Genomic DNA, 20,680 nt, shown 5'->3' with positions numbered 1-20,680 from the left:
AAATCCAAGGTAGTTTACCAACCAGCCACCTAACAAAAAAAAAAAAAAAAAAATAATAATAATAATAATAATAAAATAAAATGAATACAAGGTAGATTTATTTATAATGGCTAGTAACATTAGAGAATATATATTTTAAAAATGTTCCGATACCCCCGTAGTTAAAGGTATATTATGGTGTTTATTGACTCTAATAACTTCGCAGCGGGTAACGTATATAATAGAAGTATGGTTGCAAAAAAATAAATTATAGATCCATATATAAGAAAGAAAAAACCATATGGAGACAGTTTTTTCCCCTATTACAAAGACGTTCGATATAATAACTTATGGCCTCCCATTTTCCCTTTGTCGGACAGCTAATCATCATACTGGCGGCACATTCCTTTAATAATCTCTATTGCCACATAACCGCCGCTGGTACCTTTATACTACCCATGGTTATCGAGTCTAAAGAATTCGCCGCACATGGAATATAATTTAATATACAACATGAAAAACGTATTTTTAATAATTAATTAACTTTCCCTAATATCATAGAAATTAATGATTTCTGTAACTGTATTTTTTACGGAAATTATTACATTTAAATATTATTATTATACACGTACATATTTTATATTTATATTTAATAAAATAAAAAAATTGATCAGTGAATATTGTATTTTACTTCCGGTTCATGTTGTTTAGCTATTAAACACATTACCAGTGTCATATTTTTGTCACGTAAATGCATATCATCCGGTTTTTTTTTTTTTGGTTTTTTTCTTTTTATCCTCCCCCTTGTTACGGTGACTCTGTATGTAACGAAAGTAGTTATCGATTACCTTATTTTCTTTTTCTTGTTCTGAGAAGTAGTTTTTTGTGCCCATCGTTGGGTCGTTAACGGAATCAATTAAAAGGCAATAAACGTATATCCACGTAACGTTCTTTCCCTTTCTCTCCATTTATCACCCGTACATACCCCATTGCCTTGTATCTAACTTAATAACGACAACGTCACTATGTTTTTTTATTTTTATTTTTTGTTCTCTTGATGGAAAAAATTCTCTTGCCCACTAGAGTAAAATTAGAACATAATGACAGGCGAACAAGACTCGGTCGGCCGGAAAAATACCTGGGACACTCTGCTTTTGGGAACTGTCGACGCTTCTCTAATTCATCGTTTGTACACATTTAAAAGCGTCGTCGTCTTCTTATAGCTACCCCAGACGTCTTGACTACCCTTCACACCAAGCATCCCGTGATTACCTTGTTAAAATAATTTCGTTAGACGTTATTGGGGCGTTAATTTCGCATACAATCGTCTTATTTTCATTTTCATTTTTTTTACCCTTAATTCTTTTTTTCTTTTCGTAACGTGACAAAGAACGCGGTAAATTGGCAGAGAGTTAAAAAAAAAAAATAGTATGTATCTACTTGCTTGTGTTTTAATTTTTTATTTTTGTTATTCGACGGCTTACGAATGTTGGTTTGGTCTCGCTAATATTAATTACGCATTTGAATACGACCTTTCAAATTACCTAACGATCGTGTGTTCAAGCTGAGTTTAATTAATCGAAAATTAAATAACATTTTGCCCGTTCGTTCACAATAGAGCTCCGAATATTGTACGATGAGAAGGGAACTGAAAAATTATAGTTTTATTTGAACAAATGGTGTACATCTGAACGTAATAGTTTTTGTGAACCAATGTAGGTATTAAAATATATATTGGAATTATGCAATATACTGATTAGTGTCAACGGTCAATCCGTTGAGGTTATTATTAATTTACAGAAAAAAATGTATTTTGATAATATTTTAAGATACAAATAATAACATAGTATAATATGGTTAGGTGGATATAATTTTTAATTGAACAGCGATACTTTTCTACAGAGATTGTATTTAAATATTTTGTAAAAAAAAAATAATTACTGTAATATTAACTCAATCGAAAGACTAGACGAATAATTACCATTTTCGATGCGTGAATTTCATAAGTTTAACTGCAGCGATTTCTTTTTTCTTTTTATAATAATTCCTTTAAATTTATCTTTTATAATTTATTGTTTATAAATAATGATTATAAAACATAATATAACCGGTTAATAAATACAAGGCATTGATATAATGACAATTAATTAACTGAAATTTACGATTACAGTTTGACGGTTCAAACTCATTCGTCGATAGAATCAGTTCTGTTGTTGTTATGTATTTCGATTGTAAATTAAACGATTCAATTGTTATAGTATAGATACGTCACATTTATGTACAATGAAAAGTGTTAAATAACTGTTGTGTATAAACGAGTAATTATTATTGTACGTTTTAGTCGCATAATCTTTGAGCAACCGACGATGGAAGTTATAATAAATTGTCATCAGTGATTGTTAAGAGTGGAAATACGCTCGTTTTTAAATTGCACGGTAGTACTTAATTTGGGCACGCACTTAAAAACCTTAGGTTCATGTGAATAATCGCTCAGGTTTTTATACACATTGGACTGGATCCAAAATCCATTCATTAGCTCATCGACCACACCGTTCTTTCGTAACATTAGATTCATATTATATGTATTTGTGTGCGAGTGAACAATATGTGTCTGGTTGTTTTTGTTTATTTTTTTTCCTCGAAAATATCATAAAATTAATAAGGACGGCGCGTGTAAAATACAGTCCGGGGGACGTAGAATTAATTATGCGGACTAGTGATGACGTGCGGACATGACGAAATTAAAAAGTTTCGACGACATATTAGCTATGTGGATCACGATCTTGACGATAGAATAAGCAACCACCTCGGCAATCACACAGCAGCTGATGATTGCAAAGATAACGCGTTCCCTTTGATTATTATATAAATAAGTCTAATTTTTTTTTTCAATTTTGACATTCAACGTTTTGTCATATACTTTCAACTTGGTTTTAAAATTTGATTATAAAGAAGAAGTACACGGATTTTAAATATCTTTTTAAAGAAAAATTAAAAATTTGTATGACTCACAATTCAATTTCTAGATAATTTTTTAATGACGATACATTCATACACTACATTAAATTGTTAATGCTCACGGTTTACTATTTTGGGTATAACAATTAGACCATCGAGGAGCCGACCAAATAACATTATTAGATATAGTACTTGTATTGAACAAGTAACGTTTTATTCATTAACTTCTTCGATACACACGTTTCTTATTGTGACCCTGATTATCGTTGCTACAAACTAAATCACTATGCTAAGTTAGTTATATCACATCCTTATCCCGTTCATACCCAGTATTTCTTCAATTTAATTATCAAATATATATAACGGTGATTATTTTAATATAGTTAGTCGATAATATTTTTGATTAAACGATGTGATATGTTTTACTCTGTAAATTTTCGTTTTATGTTGATTTAAATAAAAAAAAACAATATGTACTGAGAGTAAAATGATTATCTTAATGAGTTAGCTTTGATCAACACGATAAGACTTTTTAGTTGGAATTGGGAATATGCTTTTCCAGCCTATTAAGTTAAATTGAGATTACGAAATTGAAATATTTGTAATTCTTTTAAAAATAGATTTGACTAAAATCATGGTAATGAATATCAAAAAAAATATATTTAACTGTTATGTCAATTAGATTTCTTCCGAGACTTTGGATTATATTATTCCTTCAATGCTCTTTAATTTCAATGTTTTTTTTCTATGACAACCCTGACAGACTAAGGGTATTAAAACCTCTAAATATATTTGTGCATGTATATTTCACCCTTAGTTGTATAAGAAAAAGAAGGGGGGTATGTGGTTGAAACATGATGCGCACAAATCTCGAAGACGCAGGAGGTCCCCGAGGCCTTGTTATTTGGTTCGAGAGTGATGGGGAAAATATAATAAAAAAACAATCTTTCATATTTCTTCTCCTTTAAAAACGTCTGCCAAACACGGTGTAAAGGTCCTCCCATATCCCTTAAGAAACCGGTCGTGTAAATTGATATATACTCGACGAAACTAGATATTTATAGTGTCATACACATATGCAGTGGTTACTAAACTATTGCTTTTTCAAATAATATATTTTTATTATCCTCATTACTTTTTTTACATGATTTTTAATGAAATAAGTGGTATTTGTTAAAAGGAACTGAATAAGTCGGATTAGTCATAGTTAAACTTCTGTGCAATATTTTTATTAAAACACATGACTGACCAACTGTATACAAGTGAATTATAAATCTGCCTGAAAACTTATCAATATAAGTGTTTTATTCGAAAACGTAAAGAAGTTTTTTGTATAAATATATGTATTTTAATACCGGTGTCATAAATTTGTTTAAATTATTAGTGTAAGATTTTAGATGGTAAATTATTATATAATCAAAATATAGAAAAAACGGTGGCTTCGGTGTTTTAAAAACTTTTTTTAGCTTTTTTTCTCGTTTTTTTTATACTTCAATCAGTCATGTTTTCTGATAACATGGATAAATAATTGTCTGTACTTTATTGATAATTATTTGCCCTATCTTTTACCACGATTTATAGTTAACCATTTTATCAGAAATTGTATTAAATACAATTTACAATTAACAAATTTTGTTATCCTTTGTTACTAATTAGTTATAGACGCTATTCTCCTATTATTTTAATTTTTTCCAAAATATTTTGCGAGTTTATTTAACCGTACATATATTTATATATAAGATTGCATACTATCTTTCCATTAGACCACACATGTGTTTATAGGGCGGGCAAGGCGCCAGGAGTTCCACTGTAGGATTCGGTTGGAAAAAAGACATACAAAGGAAGTAGGGGAGAAGTGAAATTCGAAGAACGAATGACACGATTTTAATTGGGACTAGTGTTTTAAGTGCAACACGTGAATGATATTATCTATGAATATTCGAATTTTATGTTATTTTTCCTCCCTTCCGACGGTATCGATAACGTAGGCGGACTTTTATGGTTGTCATTAACGATCAAATCGACTGCCTACCACATACGTGGGGTATAATAAAATACGTATTCTATTCATTTTCTAAAATATATGTACACATATTTAAGACTAAAACCAACGCCGGTCTCAAATATTTCCTTTTAGTGTGTTCATAACTAAAAATAATAATAATAAAATAAAAAAAAAAAAATAAAAAAATATGAAAAACAATAACCATATGGAAGAAAGGCTAAATGTACATTATCCATTGTCTATAAACTACCAAGTGACTTACATGTATAAAGTAGTGACCACAACGCAGAAAGAGAAAGACGTTGGGCGGAAGCGATATATTATTATTATTTATTTATTTTTTTTTTTTTTTTTTGTGGGGGAGACTAAAATGACTTCGGGAGCGGTCTAACTTGCTGGTCGTCGGCTCAACTGTATCCAGAATCGTAAACAATATTGTGGTGAATGATAAGATAACAATAATACGAGTAATGTGAAATAATGAATGAACATTAAACGCGGTTATTGTCTTGTTTTAGACATTTTTATAGTTTACAATTTATTGTATTATATCATATTATTTTATCTCACCAACGTTCTTGATGACAATTTCATTCAAATATATTGCTAAATCGATTTTTTTTTCTTTTTGTGGATCGTTACATTGTAATACACTATTCAGCATTGTACATTTAGTAGTTATTAGAAAAAAAAATATGATAACAATATTAGTAACTTATCTAAAAGGTTTATGAATTTTCTGCACTTTGTTTTTTTTTGGGCTCTCCATTTTTTTTCTATTCTAATCCAATACCGTACTCTGCGTTTCGTACGCTCTTTTAATTTAAATTTATATGTAAGTCAAAGTGTGAACATAATTTTGTTGTTTTTCTTCCACTCATCACCATGAAAATGAAAATTAGTGAATATTTGTACACTTATTCAACACGATATTATTATAAAATATAATATTTAATGCAGTGGTATGTAGTATTAAATTCTAGTGTGTACTATAAAATATATACATCAATCAAACCATGCAACATACTTTTTATAAACAAGTTTTCATAAAACAACAACGAAGTAAGACATTCGAAGATAAAAATGAATCCCGTTTTCATCAAGCAATTTACATTTATGTAAAATAAAATAAATTATTTGTATACGTATTTTTGGTTCGAACCATTCTGTTAGGTACTTGACTGCGGGGTTTCTAAGTATTGTACAACGTCATTTTATAGTTTGACACTTTGACACAGACTTGACCGCCGTCCATGGGAGACATATGGATACGTCGGTGTCTGGTAAACGTCTTCGACCCAATTTGGTTGATTTACCACAAGGGGCTAAGTACAGAAACGTGTTTTATGGCTGCTAATTGATTCTTATTCATTCTGAACCTTTGTGTTGTATATATTCTAAACCCTCCCATGTCCACTAGGGGTATTTCGAGTAGGGTAGCCTATACATATATATTTATGTGTGAATATGTATATGTATACATACATATAAATGTGTGTATAATAGAAAGAAGTACCACTTGACCCTAAAAGAAAAAAAAAAGAGGAAAAATAACCGTTGGAAGGAGCTATTAGAATATTCTTGACCACTTGACTGTATATTGTCCGTCGTGGTATTTTACTCATCATTGAAAAAAAAAAATAAACAGAAGCGCATCTAGTAAATTTTCATTATATGTAAATTTTTGCTTACGGTTTGAAAACAATATCAATGTGTACCATCTTCAACACATCTAATTATTTATAAATTAAACATATAACTATCGCTTTTGTACTAGGATTATTACAAAAATAATTTACGCTACATGTTTTTAGTTCAAATCGCAATATTTGGGTTTATTTAAAAATTACCAATGAAGTATTTAGTTGTTGAAGTTGATTAAAATTTCAAATGTACTAATTTTTTGAAGTAAAGTAGAACTTCCATTTAACGATCACCGAAGGGACCGGAAATAACGACCGGTATTTAAAGGTGTCTGTCTTACAGAGGTGATTGGTAACATAAGTTCAATACCTTCGAGGTGACCGTTTATTATTTACGATTTAATGTAAGTAGGTACACTTTAATATTAAAATTAAATGTCCGTATAAGCCTTTATAAATATTAAAATTAAAAAAAATTGAGTTGAATTAGTTTATGTTAAATTCATTTTGTTATTTGAACAATTTTTTTCAAAATTAATTTCTGTGGTTCTAACATATTATAATCATTCACGTCGCCTTTTTGGAGAGTGAAAGCTGTTAATTGTTTAATTTGATTGACAACTTCAGAATGGTTTGATACATTGCACTCAGGTTCTTTAGTTTCTTCATTTGTTTCCTCCTTGTCATTAGCCGTAGATTTTGAATGATTTGATATCAGTACTATCACTGCAACTTCAACTTTCAGATTTTTGTCGATTGAAAAAAAACTTCACCTTGCATATGAAGTGGCAGCATATTCATATTAACTAATTGTTAACTAACAATTATTTCGTTTTTGTTATAGACTGATTAGGTTTTATAACATTTTATTGTTTTTTTTTTTTTTATTGTTAACGTGGGATTTCCATTATTTTTATTAAATTGCTAGATTGAGTTCTTTTTATTTCAAATATATTTGCAATGATATGTGTACTCAAATTTTCTTTTTGATAAAAAATTAACAACTGGATTATATATCAAAAGTTAGATGTTTTCGTTTGAAAGCTATTGAAATTATATACAATTTGAAACGTTTTCATCGGATACTGAAAACTAATAAAACATGATAAAATACACAATCGAAGATCATTATGTTACCCACATCATAAAAGCTCGATAAGAATAAACTGTGAAAAATCTTTTAACATTTTTCCGTTTTCCGTTTGATATATTTTTAAATTTTGATTGTTAGAGTACTCGTTATATTAAAGTGTTAATGTATTTTTCCCACAACACTACCGTACCGAAAAAATTGACCGTTACATAGAAGTGACCGTCTTATAGAGCCGACTGTTAACGGAAGTTTTACTGTAATGCGAAATATGTTAAAATCAAACTATTCTAATCGTTAAGGTTTAAAAAATAACACAGAACCTCATTATCTAAAAATAAAAAATTAAATTAAAAAATAATTTACTTTGTGTGTGTAACATCAGTACCTAGTTGAGTATAGGTTTAGAGATTAAAATCAACTGACCATGAAATCATGAACTAAGAACAATGAAAAAAAATAATTAGTTTTATAAATAGCTCATATATTTTAATAACTTATAGTGCCTTATAATAAAATTTACTAACTAAAATTTCTTACAAGAACTTACTGTCCGATACGTAATGTACTGTATAGTATGTGAAAATGAATATTAATATTCAGTGTATAAATATGTATACGACAGAGTTTTTTTGTTTTCAGAATTTATAATATAGAGTATTTGAATAACTAACGATGAATTAAGCCTTACATTATAATGTATTTTAACCGTAATTGTAATTAGCTTCATTAAATTTAAATACAATTAAAATGTATTGATTATTACTATATTTTATTATAATTTATGTTTTATCTACGGAATCAGTTTATGATGTACTGAAGCAACTCGATTGGTATAGTATATGAACGTACAATGAGCATAGTACGAAATATATCGTTTTGCAACATTATTATGGTGTATACTTAACTTAATTAATTGATCAATCAAATATTATGAGTTACAACAGTGCAGAATCAACACATGTATTAAAACAATAATACTTATTGATTTTTATGTTTTATTTTTCATAGAATCCACGTGAGCTCTATCGGAGAATTTAATCCATGCTTGTGACCCAGTGGTAGAAGGGACTGGGTGTATGATGTAAAAAAAAAACCAAGTGAACCGGACTCGAAGAGTATATCCGTTCAGGAGAACCATGTGTGGTCAGGGTAGAAACCGTCCGAGACCTGTGGCTATGTTTACGTTGCTGCTGGCATCACTTGTCAACGTCCGAGGTGAGTGTTTATATATGCATAATTTGTTTTATTAAAAAAAAAAAGTATGTAAATGAATGAAGGTTATTCATGTATTGCATACAGTTAGTATATATTAAATCAATCATTACGTTAGTTATGATCTTAGTTAGTTATCATCTCCTTAAGAAAAATCCTAAAATTATATGAATTGGTACCTACTGTAAACCGGATGTCAGTACATGGCATTGATTAATAAGTGAAACTAATCGAACTATTGAATATTATAATAACTTATCGTCTGAGTAATTATATCGTTAGCTCTGAATTAATTATCAAAATTATTATTCAATCAATGTCTCTTTTATTATATTAATTTCATACCTAAGTGGTGCGTATTAAACTAATAATATATAATACGTAAGTAAGTGTATGTAACATATATTTTTTCTTCCTTTAATTAGTTGATTAAATTATAATGTATCAATTGTTTTCTTTATGAAATATATTTTCATAATGAGTTAGTTGGGAATAACGATAATAGTTTAACGCTGAGAATTTTATTTATTTTTTTTTCTCCTGTTATTGCCTATCTTAATTGTTTCCTGAGGATGGTGGTTAGAAAACCGGTAAGCAGTTGTACGAAAAATATATTTTTTCTTGTTCAATAAAAGTAACTGTTTATAGTATTTTATTTTTAAATTGAAATATTCGAAAAGAAAATTTAAATACTATGCGAATCATAATATATGTATACATATCATATGTACTCCATAAAATAACCAAATATAATATTATTGTTAGAAGAAAAGGACGGCGTTGTATTATACACCATACAATATGTGTGGATTTCTTGCCATCCTATAAATCTTAGAGTAGTAAAGTAAAAAATATATACTTAGTAAAAATGTAGAGAGAGGATTCGATCTATTGTTCGGTGAACAACGAGTTGAAAAATTGTGCTCGATGACCATGAAAGAAGAAGGGTTCGTGCGACGAGTGAAGCTTTTTAGTGTGGATGGAATACGTTGGTCTTTTTGCGGATACGATACTGAAAAAAGTAAGGGTTCAGTGTAGTGATCATATTTGGTTTCCATTTCCGGTGTATTGATAAATTTATTGTAGTAGTATTCATCGAACGAAAATTCTTGTTTCATATGTTCATTATAGTAGCATAAGTTCAATTAAATATTTATCAAATCATAACTATCCAAAAACAAAACTAGAATTTTGTTATTAGGTTTCAAGTTATCAATTAATTTAGTTTTAAATTAAAAACGATTTAATTGTTATTGCTTAGGGTAAATTATAAGTTATATATTACAATTAAATGCTTAAAAGCTTCAAGTTTTAAAAATTATTATATATTTGTAACATATTTTCTTGTTGGAGTCTTGGATAATAGGTGTTCTTAAAAATATTTTATTCGATAAATATTTAACGGTTAGTATTCTATTTAGTTTATAAATTATGATAAATACGGTTATTTTTTTTTTTTTTTAAATATTTGATTATACCTAATAAATTGTCTGTTTAGAAAATATAATCAAATTGTAATAATGCTCTTATTGTTGTATTGTAATATGAGATCACGTTTCCCAATTCATTAAACAATATTTTCGGAGTGTAACTATGTTAACCGATTTATTTAGTGTTTGGCATAATGTGTGTATTGTTACGTCATTATACAAACAATTTAATAATAAAATCTTAAAGAATTTTTATTTTTATTTTTTCTGGCTAATAATTGACTATTTTGGTGATGATTTTTATACATCAACCTGAAAATTATGGTCAACCGGAAACCGACTACGTGATTGTGTAACGGGCCATCGAAAATATACGATCAATATTTATTATTATTTTTACTACGTGTTAGTCGGAAACACCGAAATATCGAATATATTTAATTATACAATAAAACTATTTGAAACTGTGTACGCGTGCTTTGCATATATGTTGCCAGTCGTTTCACACGGGTGTCATACATATTGAGTTTACAAACTTTGTCATGCATAATGACGTGATATTATATTATACAGTTTGAAGATTGCAGTATAAAAACAATGTAAATGCGATTTAAAATAAAATATGATGTTTGAGTTCTTTTTTTTTGTTTTTAATTATTTTAATAAAAGTCACCAGTTCAAATGTATATGGTTAATATTTTCTCGCCAGAAGTATTATTTTATTTTTCATGTTTTTTTTTTTTTTTTATTTATAATTGTATATTTTACACGTAAAATCGTTTTCTTTGTCATTAATTTTTATTCTTAATTGTATTTTTTTGTTTTATGTTTTACTCACATTATTTTAATATTACAGTAAAACTTAAGCGTTTTTTCACCAATTTCGTATTTTGATATAGTAGTTAATATTTGAATTGCAAGAATAAATAATACTAATACTTTTTTGTTTTAATTGACCTTGTAATTTGTGATTATGCTATTTATATAATAATTTTCTAATAAATTATTATAACTTAAACTTATAAGTGCACCGAAAAAAATCATAAAAAATTCTAAAAAAAAAATAAAATAAAATCAATGGTAGATTTTTGTGTTACAAGGGTATTTTATGATCATCATTATTGGTTCCTCGAATAGAAAATTAAATACTCACATGAATAATTTTTTGCTATCTGTACGAGTATGTTTCTCACGAGTGATTCAATACGGTCATTAATTTAACTAATTAAAATCTGCGAGAAGTAAATCAAGCTATTATGATCAATAATTATTTAGTCTCCAATACCTGGTTTGATTAAAACTATATAAATCTTTAATTAAACACACCTTAAGTGCAACAAAAATCGAATTGAGAATTAATTTTTTATCTTATTTAATTTATGTGTCGTCTGACTGCCCTTCGGTTTTATATTAAACTGTACGAGTTCTTACTATTCCATGCTTTCTCGGGGGTCTGGTAAATTCATTCATGTAATAAATATTTTCAAGTTTTATTCTATATTCTTGTACTCCTATTTATCTTCGTTTTTCTGTGTAACAACTGATACGTATATTATTAACGAGCATGAGTTGTGTTTGTCCGGTTTTGATCGATTTCTCTATTAGCCCTAACATGAATAACCATGTATTGGCCCGGTGTATCCGGATTATTTATTTATTTATATATATATATATATTTTTTTTATTAACACATCGTATGTATACATTCTGTTTGATTTAATACTTGTACCGAGTTTTTGGTGACAGATGAATAACCAGACCTCTACTCGCACTCCACAGAGAATTGGGCATTGGGTATAAGCCGTCGGTCGTTCCAACCCATCGTTAAGAGTATAATAGTATTCGAGATCTGACCGATATGGTGGCCAGCGGGGAAAATAGTCGAAAAATAATTACTGCCGTGTAATAATTAAACACGTGCAGTCAAAATAGAGTTGTAAGGTTCAAGAGGCGGTTTTCAAAATTTACATAATCTACGACCACGGTGGAAATCTAGAATATTATGCGTTGTTGGGAGGACAACAGACATGGATTTTTATTCAAATGAACGTGGTGGTTACAGCAAAAACCCAATGAGTAAATTTGTTAAACAAGACATGTGTTATAGAATCGAATTATTTTTTTTAACGTCTTAAGACCAATTGGATAATTTATTAGAGTATTAATTCCAAATGAAAATCCCAAGATAAAACTTACTATAAATCAGCAAACTCATTTTCTGATTACACTATTTATATAATTATTTTCTTATTGATTTTTTTTTTTTTTTTTTTTGTAATAAATATTGTGAAAATTACTTTAAGAATGTATTAAATCTTATTTTAAATGTTGTTTATGTCTTCTAGTTTATGTAAGTATTTTTAAAATACTATTTGTTGTAAAGTTGAAATAAAACGGATTAGGTACCAAATATTTATTTTTGTTTTTGAGGAAGACTTCGAAATATACCACCCTTTGTCACCGTTATACAGACTATTTGAAGGAAATCTATTTAAAGAAGTTGCAACGTTCATTATAGAATAGCTATTGTAGTGTACTGTCATTTTTCTTCTTTAATGTTTTGTGAGAATAATTTTCAAAAAGAACTAACTCATTGACATATTTCTAACAATAAACTTTTTAATTTTTCAAAGAATTTCAAATTAAAAAACCATCATTATTTCATACATTTTTACTCTGTAAGAAATATGAAAAGTTTGTACTTATAATTTATAAAACCATTAAAAAAATAAACAAATAGTATTCTTCAAAATTCCAATTCATATTTTTTTTATGAAATAAGTTTAAATGATTTTTTTTTCACTGATAAGTAATATTTTTTTTGAATTTTTTGCTTGTGATCTTTAATTTTTTTTGTTATTTCATTTATGATTTTAAAATTCAGTGAAATCTTTAAGTATTTTTTAAAACGTAATTAATAAAACTAATTTGGTATAAGTAATATATATTTAGTAGAAAATACAGTTGTTTTTTTTTGTTCGTGTAACTCATTGATGAAGTTTGTTAAATAATAATTTATTCAACGGCTAGAATATATCCGGTGTATATATATTCGCCCTCGCAAATAAGAAGACCACCACAATTGTAACCGTTCGTCTAATTAACTTGTCGAAAAATCTTAAAAATAATAATATTATAAGTAAATATTAGACATGAATAAATAATTACTGGTTTTAGCCACTGACTGCAATATGTCTTGGATGATTGAGTCATGTTTTTTATATCTCCGTCTACCTATATGACTTTAATGGGTTGCATATATTTGTGCGTGTGTGTATGATGGTTACGTGTGTACATCAGCTTGTTGTGCGATAACTCAAACGGATAACCATTATTAACTGTATCTACGTGGGAGTGGCTATGTGCTTTATGGGAAATGTAAAATTATAAGTCTCGCAAAACAACCAAAAAAAATTAAAAATAAATAAATAAATACGAAAAATAAAAAGTAAAAAAAAAAGTCATGTTTACTTGTTGGATATCTCAATGGTAGGTCACACCGTGTGGGAATTTCGTATTTAATGTTTACATAATCGTGTCGCTTAAGGTTCCGTTTTATAAAGTGTAATTCTAGCCTCGATCTTTGAAAAGGAAAAAGAAACAGAATATGTATTGAGTTTATGTTCGTTCTTCTACAACACGATTCCTCCGCGAGATGTACAAACAATATTTACAATCGTCTCATTATAGGAAATGTTATGTGCTAGATAGATAAAACAAACCGTAAAGTCGTCATTTGTGAAAAAATATGTATAAAATAATTGAATTGAATTACCGTTTTGAATTTTGAACCAATATCGACAGTTTAATGATATTGCGAGTTTGATTTAAAATTGGGTTGCATTTTAAAACTAGTTAGTTTAATATAATATTCTTACGTTTATAATAATTGGATTGTCACAGGAATCAAATATTTTAAAATATTTTATTTGCTTCATAGCGTTTGTGTAAACCGTGTTCCGTGTACGAATAATATGTCCAGTCACACATGGTTATTGGCCTGACTTCAAGGGGATACGACCGTGGAGGTTATGGATGCTCTCGATGTGCTGTATGCAGTCGGATTGTTCCGGGTGGATCTTAAAATACGCTTACGCCTTATTACCCTTCCGGTCAAGACCCCGGATGCGAACGCCGGCTAAGCAAACCCTTCTCCGATGTATTTCACCGTTCAGAACAGTTATTTTTACACATAAATTATTATAAATCACTAGCTTGGCTGGCCAATGTTTTAAAAAAAAATTGCGCCTCGGCCCGAGTCGGGTTTTGCGCGTTGTAATAATTTTTTCTTTCCGTTTACTATCCCATCGGACATCTCTATCCACTGGACCACTTGGTACTATGCATTACACACGCACGTGATATTATTGCAGGCAGTCGTTACGTGTTACTAAGTCACGTGAGACCGCATGCGTATGTATACGTGTATTTGTTAAACACACACACAAGAGCGCTGCATCGTGACCAGTTTCGAACGCGTACAAGAAAAATCCGCGAACGCTTGTCAATTATTTATTTTGCCCCGTCCGTTCCGCAACGCGCATGTCATAGTTCAATACAGACTTACATGTTATTATACCTCAGTCCATGGTTATAAGCACAAAGTTAATAAACATTGTCGACACGGGGCCAAATATTCAATGCCACCGAGGTCACCTATTCGCTGGCTACGAAAATGAAGCAAAACCTAATATTACATCTAAAGGTTTAGCGTTGATCATTATTTTTACAATCAAGATGAGATTTCGTATATAAATATATATTTAAACAGTCAGTGCTTCGATGACCATCGGTTATTCGCAGTTGTACCCATATGTTGGAATTACAAAAAAGTTAGTTTCCCATCAACCTTTGAACTTGGAGAATGTACACATTTTAACCTTGGCTTGAATCATATAACAGAGGAAGAGAAAGGAAACGTGGCTCATTCTGGAAAAGAAGATTAAAACATATAAAACAAATTCATTACAGGATCTACTGCAGATTACTGTCAAATGGATTATCTTGTACAACACGTTTGACCATAGTTAACTTATTTTGTCTAAAAATTATACTCAAATATAGAATTATACTAGACTACAGAAAACAAAATTACTTCAGCATATTTAATAGGTAACAGATATTTCTATGTTACCTGTCGCTGTAGTTGAGCCATACACAACAAGTGCATTCAATGTTCCAACAAATATGGTTTCATTATCTTAAAATATAGAAACTCGTGTATAACGATTCATCGCTATGTACTACTTGAAAAACTTATAACATATAATATCAAAAAATCTCATTGCAAATATTATGCTATACGTTTATTCGTGTGTATTAGGAAGCGTGAAATTATTTATTTTATATCAAATACATATAATATTAAATCGTTTCTTTAAAATTGAAACCCACGGGCAATTGTAGTACTCTTAAGTTATCTCAGTGGAAATTTACTTTATCTTCTTCTTGTCCTTATGGTACACGAGTAGGTACAAGACATCGCTGAAATTAAACAATCAAATCAATAAATCTTTACGCAAAAAAAAAAGACTTTTATTGGTTGTTTTGAATAAAAACACGTTTACATGTGCATACGTATTATAAACTCGTGTAAATCATTTTCAGTGGGATGGACATTTTCGTTTTCACATTCTAGTGGAGGGAATCAAATGGAATAACAATATGTTTGTAAGTTTTTCAGTGTACATATTCATGTACTGTACTGTACATTTAAATAGGTTATGCGTGTGAATGTTTTATTTAAAAACACATCCGTAACCATTATAAATTACGGTCAACTCAATGGGACTGATAAAATGACTTTCGCCGTTAATCCTAATCCTCTTGACTGGGTAAGTCGTTTCAGCCGAGGTCATCTGCGCGGGTAGCTTATGTTAGATTTACTCTAGAACGCATGATTTGTTGCGTCACGCTAGAGCACGACCATTATATTGAAGACTTCCACAACCGTTACCTGTTTATCAGTTGTTATCAATAATAACAATAACTTTGTAAGCCTCTAGTGATTTGGAAAAAGAAAATTTTGTTTTCCGATGTATGTTCTCCGTATTAATGGATATATGACATTATAAACGGGTCACTGACCATGAAAACCATTTATTGTATCACAAGCTCACATTACTCCGTTCTGATTGCACTTAAATGAACATATACATAGAATGTTACGATACTCTAAAAATATCGCATAACATATTTTTTTCTATTCTTACGATCATATATATAATAAGATAGTGTTGTGTAAAAGGATAAATAAACCAGAGATATTCTATAATACTATGAACTTAATAAATAATCCTCATAAGCATACAACTTTTTTCTTGTGTTATTCTTATTTACCACTTTGTAACAAAATGGTTATTAGTAGTAAAAATTATTTATTTTTATTTTTTAATAAAAAATATGTTACTTGCATTTTTTTTTGGTTTGTACTTGTTTATGGTTTACAATGAAAAGTAATATCGTGCTATGCTATCGTATTATATTAATATGCTTTCATATATACGTCCATGATTAAAAATAATGTATCAAGTTTTTTGGATTTATTGAGTTGACGCATATGTTAAGTTAAAGCACAATATGTATTAGCTTTATATCATTTAAATCTGCAAATACCTAAGAATCAGAATCTAGTATTTCATGTCCATCAGATGGCTGATGTGTTCAGATACCATAACGAATTTGAAGGAATGAAGAATCTATTCTAGAATGTCGCAGGAGATTGTTTGGAAGTAAAATGTCATTCAACCATATCCATGGGTTTCGGAGTTTTTTTTTTTTTTTTAATGGAATTCCAGAGTAAATTGGGTTGATTGAAAAAAACAAAATGTAATGATAAGACGGGTTAATGGATTTTTATTGGACATTGTATACCTATATTGAATGAATTCTCTTGAGATATTATTATGCGTTTATTTTACATTTTAGGTGCACTGTTTTAAAAAAAAAACATACACGTTTCAAATTGTGTATAAAATAATTATAATCCGTTTAATTTTATTTACGAAATACCAATGCATTTCAGTATCAATTTACTGAACATTACACTTTTTATTTGCTTGTTAAATGTTTAACTGTAAATTAATTTACAATTGTTAATAAATAATTCTATGTAATAGTACTAATGTTATAAACATTTTAAAATCTATCGTGAGATTTTTCATTAAACGTTTTTAATAAGATAAAATATGGTAATGTCTAAGTTTTATGCTGATAATAATTAATAATCAGAAAATGCATCAACAAGTCGAAAAAAAAGTTTTTTTTTCACTTCACACTTATTCTCTTTAGCAGATACATGTGTAGACGACCAATATATGATGAAATATTTCTTGTACGTGTTTAAAAACTCTTTTCTTTTGGGGTAATCTTTTAATTTTTTTTTCTACTAAAAAAAATCGTACTGTAATCTTTGGCATTCTTTTACCATCCTGGTATTTTTGTGAAATACGTGAATTTCAAATGAATCATGTATGATCATGTATTCAACTAGATCGTAACCATTATTTTTGAAGTTTTTTTTATCTTTTTTTCAAACCAATTGTTAATCTCGACGACAAAATAATATGTGGTTGAAATTTGAACATGCATATAGTTATATATATATATATATATCTCAGTTCGGCTGAGAAAGAAAATTTATTTAAAATTTATTTAAAAGAAAACGTCTGAAATCTTAGATTGCTACTGTGTTATTCCTTTTAAGATCATTGAATTGTGTTATTTTTTTTTTGTATTTTTATCCTCTTATCGTCACATTTAACAGTATTAATTGTGTGTTTTTATTAAACCGTTTCAGTGAGCGTCGGATTGCCAGCAGAAACGAGCGGTGACACCGACGAAGGATCATATTTGCCGGGTGGCGATACGCTAATGCACCCGGTTACGGCTTCCAGTCTGGACGCGCCCGTACAGTTGCCGATATTTCTGGAAGAGCCGATGGACGCGTACGTGATCAAAGGTAAACCTGCGACGCTCACGTGCAGGGCTGCTCACGCGCTGACGGTGCACTTCCGGTGCAACGGCGATCGCATTGACGAATCCATGGGGCCCATGGTCACCGACTTCGTGGACCCGCAGACTGGCGTTCGGAACGCAGAGGTCGTCGTGAACATTACCAGAAATCACGTGGAGGAGTACTTCGGCAAACACAACTATCAGTGCCAGTGCGTGGCGTGGACATCACGTGGCGAAATAGTCAGCAGACCGGCTACCGTAATCGTGGCATGTGAGTACAGTTTTGAAAAATGTTTCTAATTAGCAATAAAACCAAAAATACGAAATCGCGCATCATACGTTTTATATATCGAAATATTGTGTGCTGTTTTTTTTTTACCTCTTGTAAGTAGGTATACAAAACACGGTCACGCTTGCTATTATAATGTATTATAGTAAACACGAACCTTCATTGGATTCATATTTATTACCTTAAAAGGTCTCCCGTCCTATATTAACTATTTTCTACGGGCCTATTCTATAAATATTTGAAATGCGACTGGAATCATTTTTTATTAAACTTATAATATAAGTTGGTAATAATAACAATATAATAGTAATATACGTATAACAAAATATTTCAAGCAAAGTTTCACTACACAGACATCACTATGTTGAAAGTAAATTATTTTAAAAAGGTTTATTTTTCAAATTTCAAATAAATCTATCTTTCACTTACTGATTAGTTTTAATGGGGTGTAGGCAATAAATGAGGGAACTCACTTTTCTCTGATGATGGTTTAAAATAAATTCATGACTACAAATCTTTGAGGATTTACGAAATGTATCGAGTTTAGACTCCGAGAATATATATATTATGAAAATAATAATTATTGAGACGAGACCCGGTATGGAATAACGATTCAAAGTTTTCTCATGTCCTTTGATAGTATTCATATTTTAAGTTTTTTTTTTTTTTTTATCATTTTTTGGATCCTACGAAAGCCTTTAGGAAAGGCTTACATCAAAGGTCTTTACGTGATGCGGGGAAGCTTTAAAGGGACGTGGATATTTTTTCTCAGCATATTTTTCCATTAATATCGATTGGTTTGTTAAAACGCGTTCATGAGAAAGTTTGCACCATTTGTTGTTGTCGCACCTCCCTACTGCTCGTCTACCACCCGAAATCCGTTGAAAGCGATTTCCGAACGAAAGATGTAGTCACAGCTGGTGTAATCTGCTTAAAAGTTAAGTCTTGTTTTCAGTCGCCTCCACGCGAACCATACTATTTTCTTGTACACACTCAAACACAAATCTATTTATGTATACATATTCGTATGTATTTCCCCTAAGTATATATTTATACATAAAGTAGGTATACAAATATTCCGCAAAACTAGTCGTTTACATTTTTTGGCACGTCGTTGTCGTAAACGCAACTCGTGCGGTTTAATAATACTTTAGTTACATATACATATAAGTTATGTACACGTTTTGTAAACTTCAGAGACTATGAGATTATAAATCATATTTATTGGTGAAGAGGACGGATTTAATGTTTCATAATAACTTAACGAGTAAAATATTCACGGAAAGAAATGATAATTGAATTGAACGGTTGACCATGATTAGTAATCACTATAAACATTTGCATTATATGGCACTTAACTTGTTAAATTGCCCTTTGAGATTTATGCGTATAATAATGATGACGATAATCGACCGCTTTGACTGTTAAATCGTGTGGAATATTAAGCGCCACCGTGACATCTTTGTTGTGTTATCAAACGCCGACTTCACGAGTTCAAAAAAATCAACAATATTTTTTTCTAACAATATCAGCAACAATGATTTACCCGAAGACCGATCGTTTGTATACAAATAACAATAGTCATTGTCAAGCGCATAAAACACTGTCGTTAAGCCACGTTCAGGCGATGGTGATGAATACGTAATGTGACGATGACGGCGGCGGAGGCGACAGCCGAATCAAATAACAGTTCTCCGAGTATTATGAAAAACAATAAAACTGCGTTTGGTCCAATTAAAAATAAAAACTTTGTCGACTTGAGACATGTTGGCATTAATGGATCGTAGAATGGCTTTTGTTTCAGTCGAAATAAACTTTCTTCCGTCGTTCGCGTGAACCCACAAACCACTGCCCGCGCTCATATTACTAGCTCAATAGAATTTACTCTTTAGAGAGCACACTAACATTTGTTATATATTTTTTTATTTATTTATTGTTTTTTTTTTTTCGGCCAATTAATGGAGCATCGTTAGTATGACTGAGCTATTCCGATAACGGTTTTAATTACCCTTTCCACCCGCGTTCTGTGTTTCTTTATTACTCTGAAAACTTTTGCCCAAGATTTATTGTTCTTTAAAATAAACCCAATAATATTTCTCCGTTTTTTCAAGTGGT

General features: G+C 29.8%; 1 protein-coding gene across 2 annotated transcripts in view; it reads left to right on the top strand.

Annotated features, from left to right (window-relative positions):
* The window catches only part of LOC112688104 (netrin receptor UNC5C-like), a 99,587-nt gene that overhangs the window by 13,603 nt on the left and 65,304 nt on the right, over positions 1-20,680 (top strand). For both annotated transcript variants that reach the window (XM_025561129.1, XM_025561130.1), the window contains exons 2-3: positions 8,687-8,893; positions 18,119-18,547. In XM_025561129.1, the coding sequence (XP_025416914.1) occupies positions 8,815-8,893; positions 18,119-18,547 (508 nt within the window). In that variant the 5' untranslated portion in view covers positions 8,687-8,814. The remainder of the gene's footprint in view (positions 1-8,686; positions 8,894-18,118; positions 18,548-20,680) is intronic.

This window comes from Sipha flava, unplaced genomic scaffold (genome assembly GCF_003268045.1).
Source record: "Sipha flava isolate LNK unplaced genomic scaffold, YSA_version1 37_pilon_pilon, whole genome shotgun sequence".
NCBI lineage: Eukaryota > Metazoa > Arthropoda > Insecta > Hemiptera > Aphididae > Sipha > Sipha flava.
The sequence above is the reverse complement of the archived record's forward strand: the minus strand, read 5'-3'. Positions and strand labels throughout refer to the sequence as shown.